The sequence below is a fragment of the Pipra filicauda genome, unplaced genomic scaffold (assembly GCF_003945595.2).
Source record: "Pipra filicauda isolate LSUMZ 115617 unplaced genomic scaffold, ASM394559v2 scaffold120_size2142806_pilon, whole genome shotgun sequence".
Lineage (NCBI taxonomy): Eukaryota > Metazoa > Chordata > Aves > Passeriformes > Pipridae > Pipra > Pipra filicauda.
Window position 1 is genome coordinate 1,545,018 of NW_024103663.1, and position 17,882 is coordinate 1,562,899.

The following is a 17,882-nucleotide window of genomic DNA, read 5'->3' on the forward strand; positions in this document are numbered from 1 at the left end:
ACCTGGATGTCTTCTGGTATTTATACATCAGGGCTCTGGTTTCATAAGCAATGACATGGGTGTACAGAGTCACCTGACAATCCACTTGTATCAGCTGAAAGCCAAATTTTTGGATGTAGTTCAGCTGTTACCTCTGCTTTAAGCCCACAGAGTTTAGCCCTTCGCACCCAACACTGTTTGGACTCCTCATTAAATAGTCTCAATAAATTATTGAGATGCTTAAGCAGAACTAATCATCTATTATAGGCAATTTGGAAGAATGCCTCAATGTTAGCCTGGACAGTAGTGGTTGGTGCGCCCAGCCTGGCACTGGGACAGGGTGCCTGCTTAGGAACCAGCCTTGGAGTGACTGCACAGAGTCCTGAAGGTAAGAAAGGGTCCTTTTGAGCCTGTTCTGAACTGAAAAAGTTCCTTTGCAGCCCCGCAGTTCGTGGTTAGGAGGTTGCCCTGCAGAGCAGTGATCCTGTGAGATTGTTGGTGCTGCTGTGATTTTATCCCCAGCTGGGCAGGGAGGTACAATGTGCTGTGGTGTCTGCAGGGCCTCCGGGACTGGGCCAGCTTAGATTGGAAATCCAGGATTTCTCCTTTGCTTGGCAGCTCATGGCCGTTGACTTCATCCAGCTGGAGTGAAAAGTGAATTTCCTCCTCTGTATATTGAGAGAGGAGACTTGTAAGGTGGTTTGGGTTCCTGGCTGTGCCCTGGTTGTACCAATAACCTGTGAATTACAGCTCTTTTCTCCCCTGGAAGCTACTCTTCTTCCTGAACAAATACACTGTAGATTTCTCCTCTGCATACCTGTCAGAAGTTGCATTCTTCTTATTTTGGTGTAGGTTATTTTACTCCCTTTGACCTCAGTTAACAGGGGAAACATCATCTCTAAATTCTGTCATTTGTTGGGAGATTGTGCAAAGATTACTTGGCTGAGATACCACAGCATGACAACGTCTCACATGGCTACTTATCTCATAGTTCTAATTGAAAGGTAAACAAGGTCACTTGGTCTCTATCAGAAATACTTTAGTGCCCCCTCCTGTATTTTGCTGAATTCCCTCACTTTTCCCCCAGACTGGGACGTGTGGAATCCCCTCACAGCCTAGTGCTGGTGTCCTCAGTGGCTGCAGGAAAAGCTGTCAATGAAAGTAGGAAGTGTCATTAAACCTATTTTAGGAAGGGAAAGCAAATAATCTCCAGGCTGGGGAATAACTGGGATCTCTTGACTCGGCGGGTAGCGGGAGCTGGAATGTGCTGCACTGTGCTTTCCAGGCAAGAATGTCCTCCTTCAGGTAAACTTAATGTGAGATTCCCCCACCTACCCCCTAATTCTGGTTTTGAAAGGTCCATTCTTGTGTTCCTGCAGATCAGATCTGTTCAGCACTTGAACTTTGCCAGAGAGCACGGGGAGGGCTCCCTGCCAAGGACTCCAATTCCGCTCCGGGCTCCGGTGCAGGACTATCTTGTACTGTTGTTGTTGCTGTTGTTAACTTTTATCTTGGTGCCAGGGCTTGACCTGGAGAGTGTTGGACTGGTTGTTGCTCCAGGAACACGTGGAATTTTATACTTCATGAGGATGTAGAAGTAAAGCTCTGCCAGTACTTTCATAACTGGAGGACGGGTATCTGTTTGATTTAAACTTGGCTGTGAATTTGGATGGATGTTTGGATTCACTGGGTGTTTCTTAGGGGTGAAAATGTGGTGCTGTGGGTCTAAGTGGGAAGGACATGACGGAGCAATGGGTTCTGAAAGATGAATTTGAAGAAGGAAGGAAGTTTGCAGGAGACTGAGGCTTGTTGGGCGTGAGCTGAGTGCAGGATACCTTGGAAGGAACAGTCAGAGGGAACGGGATGCGTTGAAGAACTGGGGAGTGAGGTGGTTCTGGTCATGGTATAAGAGAACGTGTGATCCAGAGGAACTCAGGGAGCTTTAAATCATCAGCTTCCCTCCTGTAATGACAGCTATGGTGTTGCTGTGGGACTTGCAAGGATCCCCAGTGATCTGGGATGTGCATCCTGGGTATGGTCCCATCCCAGACACATCCAGCACGGCAGATAAACTGCCTGGTGTGTGGTTTGGGAAGAGGAAATGTCCAACAAACAAATGTTTCACAGCACTTAAAATCTGCACCCATTGCAGCAGTTGGCACTTGGTTATCTGGGAGGAATCCCCATTTGGGCTCTGTAAAAAGACCCTGCTTTAAGCTAAAACCTACTGGATGGCTGCTGGAATTCTGTGTTACTGTGGAATGGGAGTTATTTACCAGGGAGCAGGGAGAGGGCTGGTTCTGTTCTTTCATGGTGCATCCTTTCTTTAATTCCTGAAGTCCTTAGGCTCCATCCTTTGTCAGAGCTGAGTCAAGGTTCATTTTTTTTAATCTGTATGTTGAAGCCCTGGTTTTGTCCATCTCTGCATTCAAACCAACTGCTCTGTCTTTAAAATCATGGGCAAAACTGTCTTTGACTGAGTGCAGATTGCTGCCTCCAGTGCCTGCTACCTGAGGCATAGGGAACCATTTATTCCAGCTGTGGAATTCTGCATCCCTTGCTGGACAGCATTTCTGCTTGTTCCTTCTCTGTGAAACAGGATGGAAGGGCAGAGCTAAAACTGGAGCAGATCTTAGGGAGGCTTCAGCTGCCTCAGTCTTATCACCCAGATCAAAGACAAGTTCACATCACATTTACAAAACGTAAAGCCCAAATGGAAGAGGGGAGCTGCCCTTTCCACACCCTTTCCAGGTGGAATCCAGAGGGAAATAATCCCAAATCCTTTCTCTGGGGTGTGTGTGTGTGTGTGTGTGTGCTGCAGTCTGCTCCAGGCTGCCTTTCACACCAGGCAGCTCATGCATCCCTGCCTTTGGAATCCAGAGCCACGTCACCCCTGGCCCCTGGCATGTGGCAGTGCTGGGATCAGTGCTGGCTCCTGGCTGCGATGTGCCTCAGGTATGTGTCTGGAAGGAATGCTTCTTCCTTGGAGGCTGGAGGAAGGGAGGAGCACGGCACAGCCTTTCCCTTTGTCTGCCAGCAGGCCTGGGCTCCGAGGAGGGGGTGGATTTCGTGGGATATTTGGGTTTTGAGGAGCATTACGTGTCGAAAGTGAGCTTTGGGGAGTGTGTGTGTGTGTTGGGTGGTAAGTCCTGTATCAGTGACACATCCTCGTGGAGCTTATTTTTGTGGGGATGCTGCAGCAAATCGTGGCCATTGATTTCACAGCAGCAGATTCAGCTGGCAGAAGGGAATATTTTTAACCAATGCTGAAGCTGCTCCTCCAGATTTGCTCCTCCAGCAGCAAATCGTGGCCATTTCCTTCATAGCAGGGGATGTTTTTAACCAGTGCCACATCGAGCTGTGTGTACACACAGGATTTGTTTCCTTGCAGCCACAATGGTCAGGAATCGTTTGGACTGGGGGCTGTGGGTGGTTTTTATGGAGAAAGGCAAATATTTAGGACACTGTTCTCACAAAACCTGAAAAATCAAATTTCAGTTATACTGTGTGTAGATTTTAATCTCGAGATCAAACCCGGGGTATCCCAAGGAACCACAGACTGTGCAGGTATTTTGTTTTGAAAGTGGTGGAATATACCATGGACTACATGAAACGTGGAGTGGAGTCACTGGGTGTTTGCTGGGCTTTGCTGGTCTCACGTAGGGATGACCAGAAGAGAAAGTGGCACAGATTTTATCTGAGTCTGCAAATTCGTGATTCCCTGTCCTTGTGATGGCTTGTCTGGAAATGGTGAAGAACCTGGGAGAGCAGAATTCCGTGGCTGGAGCCAGATGTGCTGGGTGTGGGAGGCAGGATTGGCTCCCTGTGGAAGGTGAGAGCAGGGATTGGTACCATCTGGGTGAGTGGTGTGGTGTGAGGCTGCTCAGGATGGAGACAGGGCTGGAAAATATCGCAGGACAAGTTGCTTTTTCTTGTGTACTTCTGTTTTAACATGAATTAAGTGGGGAATTTCTGGTGTACCTAATGATTGGGTAGTTTGAGCTGGTCTTTACAGAGGAACAAAGGCTGGCAGGTGAGAGGTGTTGACTTCCTGGGTAGCTACGTCATTTTGGGATGTTTTGGTTTGTTAAATTCTGTTCTCTCCCTGGCACCTCCTGTCTCTGATGAGGTTTATTTGCAGTGTGAGGCTGCCCTCACTCCACAGTGTGTTGCTGTCCCTGTGCCCTCCTGCATCCCTGGAAACGCTTTCCCTGCCACCTCCCCACCCCTCCTGAAAACCCAGCCTCAGATCCCACACACGCTGCCTGAACTCTTGGGGCAGATTGACCTTGCAGAACTCCCTCAAACCTCCCCAAAAATCCCCCAAACCCACCAGAAAACCACCAAAGCCCCCCGAAAACCCACCCCAAATCCCCCAATCCCCCCCAAACACCCCAACCCCCCCTCGAAACCTCCTAAACCATCTCAACGCCCCCAAACCACCCCGAACCCCCTCCCGAACCCACCCCAACCCACCCCAAAACCGCTGCTGAGGATGTGCTCCCCTGCCCCTGGAGTAGAGTCCTTGTGGATGCTGACAGAGGGGTGGGAGGCTGCGCAGCCCCTGATTTTGGGAGTGTGACCCCTGCTGTGGGATCATGACCCCCCTTTTGGGATCGTGACCCCCCTTTTGGGATCGTGACCCCCCTTTTGGGAGCGTGGCCCGGAGCAGCCCCGTGTGCGGGTGCCGCGCGTTTAAACCTCCTTACATAACCTGTAGCTCATTTTCTCTCTTTCCTGATCAGCTGCTTCCCTGCCAGTGACGCCAGGGAGGCCGGTCCCCTCCGTGCCTGCTGCGTCACGGGAAGGGGCACACGGGGCTGGTGGAAGCCAAGGGGACAGAGGTTACGGGACTGAAGCAATCGGGGAAGTGCCGCTGCTCCGAGGAGGAGCCACGCGAGGGCAGGAGGCTCTTGGCAGCTTTTTCCCTGCCGGGCTCGGAGCTGCAGAATTGGCAGCAATAAAATAGCTGCAGCTTCGTTAGACGAGTGGTAAGCGAGCCCTGAGATCTGTTAATTGCTGCGCTGAGGCAGCATGGAGGATTCTGCAGAGCAGAGTCAGGAGATGAGGTATCACATGCTGCAGAGGTAAGAATGACTGATCTGATCGTTTCCTCGTAGCTGGGCTCTGTCCTGGAAATGCTTCCTGAGATGTTGGTGTTCGTTTTGTCCTCTGGAAGCTCGCAGTGCTGTGCATGCAGTGTGTAATGGAGATGCCAGATGCATTCCAGCTGGGGAATCTGGGTTAGAAAAGTTTAAGATGCTGCACGACTTCTAACCCCTGTAAATTCTGAAGGAGGGGTGAACACTTTGGAAATTCCTCCATCACAGAACGCTGCAGTTGTGGCCAGGTGATTAATAGGGTTGCCAGTCACTAACTCAGCATTTACTCTGTTTTGTTCAGAGCTCAGTGTGTTTTCTTCCTTGCTGCCCAACTTCTACCTCACCTTACCCAGTAAAAAAAAAAAACCAAACTCTTATGTTTTGGTTACAATGTGCAGCCTGTGGTTATTAATAAGTAAACTTGATGTTTTTGGTATGCTCACAAGTTAAACTGAGCTGTACCTGCTTATAAACAAGTGTTTGTGCACTATTCTGGGTGCTGAACCTGTGGCTCTGTTGACACTGTACCCGTGGCAGTATCTTTGTGTGTAGTAATTTCAGGTTGGCAGGACAGTTCATATCTAAACATGTTCTGAAATTCTGACCTCAGGATCTTTACCTTTTTTCTATTTTTGTTGAGACTGCTCTCAATAATCCTGCAATGAATAAACCTGTCTCACTCTTGTGAGACTGTGCTCCTTCCTTGCCATGAAGACTCTGACCCCCTAAATACACAAATTTAGCAGAAATTCAACCTTAACTACACATTTCCTCTTTTTCTTGCCTGTGGACTCCTGAGATTCACAGGAGTGTGTGAACTTTTGCTCACAGGAACACATTCTAAGTTCAGTGACCATGTCTGGAAGTGCAGCTTACTGGAAGGAGGGAAAGTACAAAGGGATGAACTTGTGCACACAGAGCTTGTTCTTTGCCTTTCTCTGAGTATCAGCTACCTACTCTTCTCTGAGATAAGTTACTAGACTGGATGTAGTTGGTCTGACCTAGTAAAGCCATTTATGTGTCCCAGAATGTCACTGGGAGACAGACATCTGGTTTTTTGCAGGCTCTAAAATCATCCTTTTGTTCTGGTTTTCCTGTTACCTTCACTTCTCCCATTCTTGGCTTCGTGGATTGCTTTAAATTCCCTTCCACTGTGCTTGGAACAGGTTTGCATGTCCCAGTCAAGCTCAACGTTCCAAGGCTATAACTTGAAGCTCTCCACCAGCCATTTGTTGTGGGAGCATCTCACGTGTGGGAGAGAAAGCTTGAATTTCAAGTGCTGCAAATGTGCTTCCATGCTGTTCTGGAAGTCCTCAGGACGTCAGGGTTGTGCACAGCAGGATGTCCCAGCCCCAGGAGATGGTGTCTGTGAAGGTGGAGGGGGGGAAGGATCCTCCACCCTGAGTGTGGTAGATAAGCATGTCTTTATGGTCAGCTCTGGGCACTGATCTTGCCTTACCTGGAGGGTTGTTTTTCCTTCTAGGACAGTCTGGAACAGTTTGGTCAGGGCTTCTTTCACCAGCAGATTGGTTTATCAAGGTGCTGGTCTGTGGTGTTACTGTGCTCCTGGTGAAGGGTTCAGGAGGGTCTGTGTTCCACATGGACAAATCTTCACAGGCCATAATATATTTGTCAGGGAATGTGAGGGGGAATACGTGTCTCTCCTGTCAGGATGTGGCCAGGCCCCTCTAACAGCAGCTCATTCCAGCTGGGATGCTCCAGCCCTCACCTGGGGCAGGGAACTTCCAGGTACAGCTCTTGGGCTACCTGGCCTTGGTGGCTGTGTTGGTAGAAGATGTTGTACGTGCCTTGACTTCTCCTGGGGTTGGTTTCCCCTTTGTGCCCTCCCCCAGCCATTCCAGCTGCTTTCTGCTGAATCCTATCCCATTTCCCAGTGGAATTGCTCAATGGGAGCAGCTCCTCAGCAGCTGATTAGGCCAGAGGTTCCTGGGGGCTCCCTGTGGCTCCTGGGCACAGATGGTGCCAGTGCCCGCCCCTCCAGTGGCACCAACCCTTTGGGTGCTGTTGGGTCTTTCCAAAGCTCTGGTTTGATTTTTGAACACCTTCCCAATGCTCATTCCTGCAGAAGGGTTCTGTGGTCCTGCTGGTGGCAGGGGCGTTAGGAAAAGCACAGGAAATACAGTAAAAGATCAGTAAAACATAGGGTGATCTGGGAGGTAACACTTCAGGGCCTGCGAGATAAAAAGTGTCCCGTTATTTCCCCATCATGCTGCTCCCTGCAGACACACGGTGTGAAGAGCAGGTTTTGGCTTTTCTGTTGTGTCTCCTCTCACAGTTTCAGCTTTTCCAACCTCACCAAATCAAAGCCAAAGGGTGATTTATCCCTGTTGTTGCTGTGGAAGCTGAAGCAGAAGAACGGGAAGTGACTGTGCCATTCCCACACAAAGGCGGTGGCAGGACACGGGGCTGGTCTCGGCAGACACAGAACTGGCTTTCTCTGTGTGTAGTAGAAGTAACGTGATTAATTTGTCCTCTGGCTCTCAGAGCTTTTGAGGAAGATGTTAAAGACTGGAGAGTGGAAAACTCTTGGAAAATGATTTCCATAGCCAGTCTGAGTCTCTCGTTTCCACCTGGAGATGTATTTGCTGTTCTTCCCCAAGAGGATTTCCTTACAGAGGCTGATCTTTGTAGCTTGTTTTGCCAAAGCCAGAAATCACTGTGGTTGTTTCCCAGCTTCCCTAGATGGATTGAAAGCAGGCTGGTGGAACACTGTTGTTCTGTGTTGGGCAGCAACATATGGTGAACATATTTTTACCTATTCATATATTGGCACAGCCGGAATTTCTCCAGATAACCTGGATTTTTGAGAGAACTGAAGAAGAGCCATCCTGTAAAACTGAGGAGCAGGCCATGGGGGTCTGGAGGCAAGGAGGGATTCTGCTCCTCTGCTTGGGGAATGTGGTCAAGGGGAACTTTACAAAATATTCCCATATCTTCTGCACTGACGAGTTGTTTCTGTTTCCCACGATTTGCTCAGGCCCAGCATGTCTGGTTTGCACCTTGTCAAGCAGGGCCGGGACAGGAAGAAGGTTGATGTGCAGAGGGATTTCACTGTTGCTTCTCCAGCAGAATTTGTCACTCGGTTTGGAGGAAATAAAGTTATTGAAAAGGCAAGTTACTGACCCCTTTTAGCATATTGCATTTTGCTCCCCTCTCCTGAGCTGTGACTTCTCTCTCTCTAAGGCTGTAGGTTGCAGGTATCAAATTATTAATATTCCTGAGTTTGGAAGTTGTACTTCTGCCTGGAATCATTGTGTTTCCTTTCTCTTTTATATATGATAAATAAACATCTCATTGTTTTAGCTGAATGTGAGAGGAAGAGAAATATGAGTTAGCCAGAGCACTTCTGCTGATCCAGGGGGTTTTATAGACAGGGATAACAAAGGTGGACTGGAAAAACACTAAAAAATATATTTAAAAATACATAATTTGATGGATGAGGTCTCTATCAACTATTGGAAGTTTTAGCCACTTGTTTTACCTGTTCTCTGTGCCCTTCTGCTCTTTAGTCCAACCAAAACATAATACATTAAAATTTTATGGTGGATCAAGAGCTGGCTTCTGAATTAACTGCTGGGCCACGAACTGGATGCTGGCCAAGGAAACTGCACAGCCCCAAACTGGGCAAAAAAGTCTGCAGAGGAAAAACCTGTTTGCATAACTGTTTAGTGTTTTGTGCCATTTAGGCTCTGTTTCATCCCAGCTTCTAATCCCCTCAGGTGCTGATAGCAAATAATGGCATTGCAGCAGTGAAGTGCATGAGGTCCATCCGGCGCTGGTCCTACGAGATGTTCAGGAATGAAAGGGCCATCAGATTTGTTGTCATGGTGACTCCTGAGGACCTGAAGGCCAATGCAGGTGAGTTGTAAACCTGGGGAAGGTGCACAGCCTTCTCCTGGCACTCCCCTGCGTGTCCAGAGGGATGCAAGGGTGGAATGCGTGTCCACTACGTCGTGTTCTGACAGTAACAGGGATGTCTGGGAGGAGAGAAGTACTTTTTAGAGTCAGTCCTATGAGGAGCAGCTGAGGGAGCTGGGGGGGCTCAGCCTGGAGGAAAGGAGGCTCAGGGGGGACCTTCTGGCTCTGCAACTCCCTGACAGGAGGGGGGAGCCAGGGGGGGTCGGGCTGTGCTCCCAGGGAACAAGGGACAGGAGGAGAGGGAACGGCCTCCAGCTGTGCCAGGGGAGGCTCAGGTTGGACATCAGAAGGAATTTCTTCGTGGAAAGGGTGGTCAGGCCTTGGCAGGGGCTGCCCAGGGAGGTGGTGGAGTCCCCAGCCCCAGAGGTGTCTAAGGCAGGACTGACCATGGCACTCAGTGCTCTGGGCTGGGGGACAAGGTGGGGAATGATCACAGGTTGGACTCCATGGTCTGGGAGGGCTTTTCCAATCTCAGTGATTCTGTGACTCTGTGATACTTCCATAACTGCAGATTTTAGGGAGTTTTAGACCAAGTACTGTTGTTAGATTTGCAACCTAAATGAGACCTACTTTGTGTTGCAGAGTATATTAAAATGGCAGATCACTACGTGCCCGTTCCAGGGGGACCCAACAACAACAACTATGCAAACGTGGAACTCATCCTTGACATTGCCAAGAGGATTCCAGTGCAGGTGAGAAGTGTCACAGATACTTTCCAGAACAGGAGGCAACACCGAGCAATCTTCTCTCCTTCAGTAACAAGTGGTATCTGGTGAACAAGGCAGGACAAAGAAATTGAAATTACAAACCTGTATCAGCACCCAAAGGCAATGCATGTTGCAGTGCAGTGATCTCCCAGTAGGAATATCTGCAGGAGATGGGAGGTTCCCTTCACCCTTTCCCTTTCCTGCACCCAGTTCCTCCTCAGCAGGTTGCTGCAGCAGCCTGCTTGGACTTGCCTACAAGATACAAGACAGCCTTTAAACCAAACACACCATGTAGTTCAGGAACTGGTCTGACTTTTGAATGTTCTGAGGGTATTTTCAGTGAGGGAAAAAACGACCTGAAGTGCTTCTGTTTCTGCTCACTTGCTTGTTTTCCTCCAACAAAGGGTGAATTATGCTGTTTTCTCCTGCAGGCTGTGTGGGCTGGCTGGGGCCATGCATCTGAGAACCCTAAACTGCCAGAACTCCTGCACAAAAACGGGATTGCTTTCATGGGTGAGGAGATACACTGCTGGTCTGATGTCTGGTCCTTACTTTAAGATGGGCAGGTTTAGTGAGATAGAAAATCCTGAGTGTAAAAGAGAGCCCTGAGGAATGGTTTGCAAGGGCAAGACGGATGATCTGTTCTTTACAGTGGTCCTTGTATGGAAGAAGGGGCAAGTTCTCCAGCATATCTTTGAATACTGAGATAAGGAATCAGAAAAGATTTCCTGAATGTCCCTGTTCTCATTTTAAAGAGGTTCAGTTTTATGGGAAGAGTGGAGTTTTACCTAAATTAGACTTCTGGACATTTCCCTCATGTTTGATTTTGCTCATGTCTCTCTCATGCGTTGTCTTTGCTCTTTGCAGGTCCTCCAAGCCAAGCCATGTGGGCCTTAGGAGATAAAATTGCTTCTTCCATCGTGGCTCAGACCGCCGGCATTCCGACCCTTCCTTGGAGTGGCAGTGGTAAGAAGGAATTTGCCCTGTGCTTATCAAGATCATCCTAATTTTTTTTCCCCTTCAACATGTCTAATTTTTAAGGAGCTCTGTGCTCAGAAATGTGTTCCTAGGGATGTTCTATCTGTTCAGGGTTTCAAGTTAGTGGTATTTGCCCACCACACTTGGAAGCAGTTACATCAGTGATGGAGTGAGCATGGAGGGTGGTAGGAGGAATTGGCAGCATGCAGGGGAGGACAGGTAGGAGGGATTTGGAGAGGTGAGGAAACATGGAAAAGGTTGTTTCTTAGAGTACAGCTTATGCTCATGGGCTCACCTGATACACCCAGGGCTTAGAGCAACCTGGTCTAGTGGAAGGTGTCCCTGCTCATGGCAGGGGGTTGGAAAGAGATGATCTTAAAGTCCCTTCCAACCCAGACCATTCCATGACTGTGTGCAGTTTTGGAGCCCACAGCCCATACTCTGCTTCCGTGGAAGCTCTCTGGCCTTTCAAAACACTGTAAATAACAACCTGCTTCTCACAGGTAGATGGAGGGGGATGTAATGTGTTGGATGAAAAGATCTGCTCCCCAGAAACGAGGAATGTCTGTTTACCTTCCACATTCTCCCTTTTTTGGGTGCTTCCAGCCTGGTTCCTCGTGGAGCTGTCGCTGCTGTTCGTGTCCCCCATGTCCCACACGTGGGTTCTCTCTGAGCCCTGCAGCACGGGGAGCCAGGAGGGTGGTGTTTGTCTTTCAGGTCTCCGAGTGGACTGGCAGGAAAACGACCTCCAGAAGCGTATCCTGAACGTTCCCCAGGAGCTCTACGAGAAGGGCTACGTGAAGGACGCGGACGACGGGCTGCGGGTGGGTGTTCTGGGGGTGTTTGGAGGTGTTTGAGGGGCTATGCCTGCACACCTGGGGAGAGCTGGAGGCTGAATTTGCTTCTGTTGGGAGTGCAAACTGTGGGACTGGGCTGCAGCCTCAGAGCTGGGGCTTGGAAGCTGGGAAGTGATCTTTCACACATCTTTGGGCCCAGCCTGCAGAATTAGGTGAGAATTAGCAGAAAGAGGCAAAATCTGGGACCAAGGCTGTGTTTCATTAAAGGCTCTCTTCTAGCTCTTGTTTAATGCAGGAAGAAGGTTTTTAATAAAGATCCATGACCTCACACTTGATTTCATCCTTCCCTGAGGAAGATTTCTAGAATAAGAAATATTCCTGGCACAATACAGGATGTGGAGTTTTCTTTTGGGAAGAGAGGGGGTGGAGTATATGATTTTTTTTCTGTTTTACCTAGCTTACTGATTTTCTGTATTGTACAAAATCCAGTCAGTTTGTAAATTTACTGGCACTGAAGCACTGACAAAAGATTTCGTGATCACTTTGAGAGGCCAGAGTTCTCTGTAGTCACAAAATCCCTGCTGATTTGGGTTCTATCCCATTGGTTGCTAAATAGAGTCAGATGTGGAAGCTTGGATGTGAATCAACAGGGAAATAATGATCTTTTCAACTTGATTCTGCTGCCTTTTTGTACTTACCCCTCTTTTTCTGCCCATCTTGGCCAGGCTGCTGAGGAGGTTGGCTACCCTGTGATGATCAAGGCTTCTGAAGGAGGAGGAGGAAAAGGAATCAGGAAAGTTAACAATGCAGATGACTTCCCCAGTCTGTTCAGACAGGTAACTTTTCCCCTTGGTTTGTGCTACCTTGTTCTAAATGTTCAGGTTGGGTGATTCTGAGGCCACTGTAGCAAATGACTGAGCTTTGGGTGGCCCAGGGGAAATAACGTGGATGTTCCTCGCTCCAGAAGTGACTTGGGCTGGTTGTGACCGAGACGGGTGTTTACCAGAGGTGCTCTGCCTGTTCCTTGTGTCTCTGCTGTAGGTCCAGACTGAAGTGCCGGGCTCTCCCATCTTTGTGATGAGACTGGCCAAGCAGTCCAGGCACCTGGAGGTGCAGATCCTGGCAGACCAGTATGGCAATGCCATCTCCCTCTTCGGCCGGGACTGCTCCGTGCAGCGCAGGCACCAGAAGATCATCGAGGAGGCTCCTGCCTCTATTGCAACTTCCACAGTGTTTGAGCACATGGAGCAGGTGAGGGTGGCTCTGCAGGTTCCCTTCTCCTGGTCAGGCTCCAGAAACAGGCAGGACTTCTTGCTTTTATTTTACCTCACTAGACTTGTGCACTGTTGACTCTTTTTTAAAAGAGCGACGTGGAGTTGTGTGTCTTAAACTGCTTGGTGTGGGCAGCCACTCACCTTTCCACGCTGACAGTCCCATGTCCTCACAGACAGCAGTAGAGCTCCCTTCAAAGATGTTTGCACCCCCAAAATGGGAGAGAAGTGTGGTTTAAATGTGTGTTATCACATTAAAAGCAAGCTGCAGGAGTTGTGTGAATTGTCTAGTGCTGAGTGCAGGTCTCAGGCCTGGTACAAGCTTTGGGGTGTTTCAGAACGCCAGCAAAGTTCTGAAGTGGATGGGGCGGATGAACAGGGTGCAGGTAACTGAGCACGAGGCCTGGAAGTGAAATCCTGTTTTTTCCCCGTGTCCTAGTGTGCTGTGAAGCTTGCCAAAATGGTGGGATACGTGAGTGCAGGCACTGTGGAGTACCTGTACAGCCAGGATGGCAGCTTCTACTTCCTGGAGCTCAACCCCCGCCTGCAAGTGGAGCATCCCTGCACAGAGATGGTGGCTGATGTCAACCTGCCTGCAGCACAGCTCCAGGTGAGCCAGGGGCAGGTCCTGTGCTCCAGGTGAGCCAGGGGCAGGTCCTGTGCTCCAGGTGAGCCAGGGGCAGGTCCTGTGCTCCAGGTGAGCCAGGGGCAGGGCCCTGTGCTCCAGGTGAGCCAGGGGCAGGGCCCTGTGCTCCAGGTGAGCCAGGGGCAGGGCCCTGTGCTCTTGGAGGCTTTCAGAAGTGTTTGATCAGTGGTACCTGGAAGAGACCTGAGCATGAAAAACCTGTTCTGCTGAACGCTTAGTGAAACAAGTGGGGAGGGCTCTTGTCTGAGCCCAGCTGGGTGCTGGGTTAGAGCTGGATCACACACTGACATGGTACAGATCTCTAGGTCTTGGTGCTGATAGAGGAGAGAACACAAAGGACACATTAGAGAGCTCTACAATCCCATGTAACCTATATCCCATGTGCAGGTAGGTGATACGTGACTCCCACACATTTCCTCTTCAGCAAAAATCCCCAATAAGTCCAAGGCCCATTTTGGTACTTTCTCAGCTGGAGCAAAGCTTCATTCAGTATCCAAAAATATTTATGCATCCCTGCTGTTGGAAAGCAAAGGCAGGTTACCTTCTAATTGTTTCTCCTGGTCGGCCTTAAGGTAAAAGGAGTGTGAAGGGAAGCAAGAGGAGAATAAAACACTGAATGGGAAAACTGATTTAAGGAAAGGTTAAAGAAAGGTGGGGAAGAAAGCCTGTCTTGACAAGCTTTGACCATGAATAGTTCAACTATAGGCTCTGAAATTCCTTTGTGAATGAGTTGGCTTCTGAGGCTGCAGTGCCAGTTCTGGGCAGAGCGTTGCCCACTCCGCCCCCGAGGGACAGCAGCCTCTGCCCAGAGTTCCTAGGACAAAAGGAGGGAAAACAGAACAGACAACTGGATTTTTCATCTTTCAGCAAGCTCAGCAGTTGTTTGAAGTTTCCCAAAGTCACGAGGGGATCCCTCACAGGTCCTGCAGAAAGCAGTTGTTGTCTGTCCCATGTGTGTCCCCCTGAACTCCTGTGTGCTGCCCAGCTCCCTCCCTCTTCCCAGCCCCAAGCTTTTCCAGCAGTGAGGGAATGCCACAGTCCCCTCACACCATATTAGGGCTCTAGGTGCTTTTCCACTTCATTTTTGAACTCTATCTATAAAAAGCCTCCAACTAATGAACAGAATAAGTGGGACTTTACTCCATAAGATGCAGCCAGCAGCTGGTTCTGCAGGTTACTCTCTCCACGGTTTGTAGTTGCAAAATTCCACGGTTTCCTATAACCACTTAGGACCCTCCTGTCTCACTGGGACCTCAGTGTATTTTTAACAGGCCTAATGCCCATCCTCAGCTGACCTAGCACCGTCTGCTTTCCCTGGAGCCTTTTAATCAGTCAATGGAAAATACTGACTGAAGGGCTTAAGGTGGATATTACACTGAGCTCAGCTGTCCTGGGAAATGGGAATGTTCAGGTCTGCGAGGAGAGAAACTTAGTGGTGGTTTCTTTTAATATTTCTTTTTCTCCTTAGATTGCCATGGGTGTCCCCCTCCACAGGATCAAGGATATCCGGGTGATGTATGGTGTTTCTCCATGGGGAGACACAACCATTGATTTTGAGAATTCAGCCCATGTCCCCAGTCCCCGTGGCCATGTCATCGCTGCACGGATCACCAGTGAGAATCCTGATGAGGTGAGGCCTTAAATTCTGTAGTTACTGCTCACCACAGACTTCACACCTTGGGTCAATCCCTGCTGCTGCTCCTGAAAATTTTGGCAGCAAATTCAAAAGGTTCTTCCCTTACCTCACTTGGCTGATGGTTCTCTGGGCTCTGGTTAGACACAGCCAGAACTTATTTATGTGTATATCAGGTTGCAGCACTAAGAGGTGTTCTAAGAGCCTTCAGAACTCTAATTGCTTCCCTAATTCTGGGTTATTTACTTTTTCCTTAGGATGTAGAGCAATGTCTGTCTGTCTTTACAGGGATTTAAGCCCAGTTCTGGAACAGTTCAGGAGCTGAATTTCCGCAGCAATAAGAACGTCTGGGGCTATTTCAGTGTTGCTGCTGCAGGAGGGCTCCATGAGTTTGCTGATTCTCAGTTTGGTCACTGCTTCTCCTGGGGAGAAAATCGTGAAGAAGCCATTTCGTGAGTAGTCAGAAATGTGGTAGAGCCTTGGAAATTGCTTAGTTTTGTGCTCTTTGATCCAAACTGCCATGGAAAAACAAGACTCCTTACTCCTAGGAGTTTTAAGAGAAGTTTCCCTCTCTATACCTTGTTTTCCACATCATGGTCAGGCTTCTCATCCCTCTTGCTTTGCAATTCCACTATGTTGCACTTACATTTCTACACTTTTTGCTTAATTTTCTTTCCTCTTTTCCTGCCTCTTTCATCCCTGCCTTGCATCCCTGCTGCTGGAAGAACCTCTTTGAAGTGTTCAGGTGAAGACTTCTAACAGGAAAAACATTGCTGACTTGTTATGCTGATGCCCTAGGATGGTTTGTAAACCATTGAGTGCCCTTGTGGTGTGGAATATTAAAGCATCTGGTCCTAGGACAGGGTTGTCAGACTTGTCTTCCATGTTTTTAATCCTTCTGGGTGAGATGGAGACCAAGTGTGCTGTACACCTCTGACACGTGGGGGGTGCCTGGGTGGTGATAGCAGGGGGAACTCCTGATCCCACTGAGCTGCTCTTCTTCACACCAGCAGCAGGCTGAAGAAGATCAATATTCTCTCATTCCCAAACATGCCATCCAGGGCCTTGCTCCAGTGCACGTGCTCTGCTCTTCCCTTCAGGCTGCTTTTGCCAGCAGCTCACAGGGAGCTGTCTGGAGCTGCCAGCTTGCACATCACCGTTAGCATGGGATAGATAAGAGGGATTCTTTTCCCTTTCAGAAACATGGTGGTGGCTTTGAAGGAGCTGTCCATCCGAGGGGACTTCCGAACCACTGTGGAGTACTTGATCAAGCTGCTGGAAACGGAGAGCTTCCAGCAGAACCGCATCGACACGGGCTGGCTGGACCGGCTCATCGCTGAGAAAGTGCAGGTCCAGCTGCTTTCCTTGCAGGAATACACATGGGAAAGAGGAGGGGAAGGGCTTGCTGTGTGCTGATGCAAAAGCATGAGGATTTAGGAGTGGTTAATGTCCACTTAATGAATTTTCACTGGCCTTAATTCTTATGTATATCAAAACCCCAGGTTGTGCCTGCTGGGGAAAGTTGGTCTTAAAGTTGGCCAGAAAAGCATCTTTAGTGCATGTGGGAATTAAGACAAGTGTTTTGGAGTCTCAAGATTTGATCCAGGAAGAAAAAGATGTAATTTTAAGGAATTACAGAGGTAATTGCTTCTGTGCAGAGTTTATGTGGCTGCTACAGCAACTAAACTTTAAAGAGATGGTGGCCATGAATCAAAAATAAAGCTGAGACTGGTGATTCTTGTCCGGTCTCCAGACTGGGCTGAAGCTGAAGGAGGTGTGACTCTGCCCTGTGTCCCCTCTTTTCAGGCTGAGAGGCCTGACACCATGCTGGGAGTGGTGTGTGGGGCTCTGCACGTGGCTGACGTGAGCTTACGGAACAGCGTCTCCAACTTCCTGCACTCCCTGGAAAGGTAAAAGCACAAGTGCTCTCTAGTAATTAGCTCTGACTTACAAGTTTCGTTCAATCCAGTCCAGAAATACTCAGGGCTTGTTATTTGCTGACTGTTCACTGCCCCAAGAAGCTGTTTTTCCGCTGGCCTGAGAAAGCTGGCAGGTATCTGTGCATTTCCCCAAAATATCCCCTGCTGTTTGCACAGATGGGTTTGGTTTCTGGCAGTTTTGGCAGAAGCTCCAGGAAATGGCTCAGAAACATGGAGTTCTTTCTCTGTGTGCTGCTAGGGCAGCATTAGGGAATCTTGAATCACCCCTGGGTGAATGGAAAAGAGAGCAAAGCCAGCCTGTGTAGCTGGGGGGAGATGGGCTCACGTTGTCAAACTGATAAATGTCTCTCCTAAGAAGAGACTCTATAAAAACCTTCTCCCATTTCTCTGCTGCCGTTTCCCAATTCCTTGCATGCATCTTTGAACCCATTTGGACCCCTGGTAGCTGTTTGGTGGCTTGTGGAAGATCAGTTTTGTTTTGTACTTCTCTTCCCAGGGGCCAAGTCTTGCCTGCTCATACCCTGCTGAACACTGTGGACGTGGAACTCATCTATGAGGGAAAGAAGTATGTGCTGAAGGTACGATGGACAGTGGGGAAAACCATCCTCCTGTGTGTGCTGCTCTGGCTTAGTCTTTGTAGAACGTGTAATTATGGGAATTACACCTGAACAGGGTTTATTTTCTCTGCTTCAGTGGGTGAAGAAATCAGTATAACCTCCCTTATGATAACACCCCATCCCATCTTTCCATTCCCGTATCTCTTTAAACATTTCAACCTCTTGGAGTCAAGAAATGCTCTGGGTAGGGTGAAAATTACTTTGTTATAGGCAAAACTGCTACAGGTTGACCAAAACTTTCAGTTGATGTTTCTGAATATGTGGTTTTTCACC

The 17,882-nt window shown here is 48.9% G+C and overlaps 1 protein-coding gene across 8 annotated transcripts in view; it reads left to right on the top strand.

Annotated features, from left to right (window-relative positions):
* Nucleotides 1-17,882, top strand: part of ACACA (acetyl-CoA carboxylase alpha) — a 114,706-nt gene that overhangs the window by 10,055 nt on the left and 86,769 nt on the right. For 7 of the 8 annotated variants that reach the window (XM_027751648.2, XM_027751651.2, XM_027751650.2 and 4 more), the window contains 14 exons: nucleotides 8,080-8,212; nucleotides 8,822-8,960; nucleotides 9,603-9,712; nucleotides 10,159-10,240; nucleotides 10,595-10,693; nucleotides 11,423-11,529; nucleotides 12,228-12,338; nucleotides 12,544-12,753; nucleotides 13,213-13,383; nucleotides 14,888-15,049; nucleotides 15,341-15,504; nucleotides 16,252-16,402; nucleotides 16,859-16,962; nucleotides 17,489-17,570. In XM_027751648.2, the coding sequence (XP_027607449.1) occupies nucleotides 8,080-8,212; nucleotides 8,822-8,960; nucleotides 9,603-9,712; nucleotides 10,159-10,240; nucleotides 10,595-10,693; nucleotides 11,423-11,529; nucleotides 12,228-12,338; nucleotides 12,544-12,753; nucleotides 13,213-13,383; nucleotides 14,888-15,049; nucleotides 15,341-15,504; nucleotides 16,252-16,402; nucleotides 16,859-16,962; nucleotides 17,489-17,570 (1,825 nt within the window). Of the gene's footprint in view, nucleotides 1-4,788; nucleotides 5,067-8,079; nucleotides 8,213-8,821; nucleotides 8,961-9,602; nucleotides 9,713-10,158; nucleotides 10,241-10,594; nucleotides 10,694-11,422; nucleotides 11,530-12,227; nucleotides 12,339-12,543; nucleotides 12,754-13,212; nucleotides 13,384-14,887; nucleotides 15,050-15,340; nucleotides 15,505-16,251; nucleotides 16,403-16,858; nucleotides 16,963-17,488; nucleotides 17,571-17,882 lie in introns of those variants that run through there. The other variant, XM_027751649.2, reaches the window with a different exon arrangement.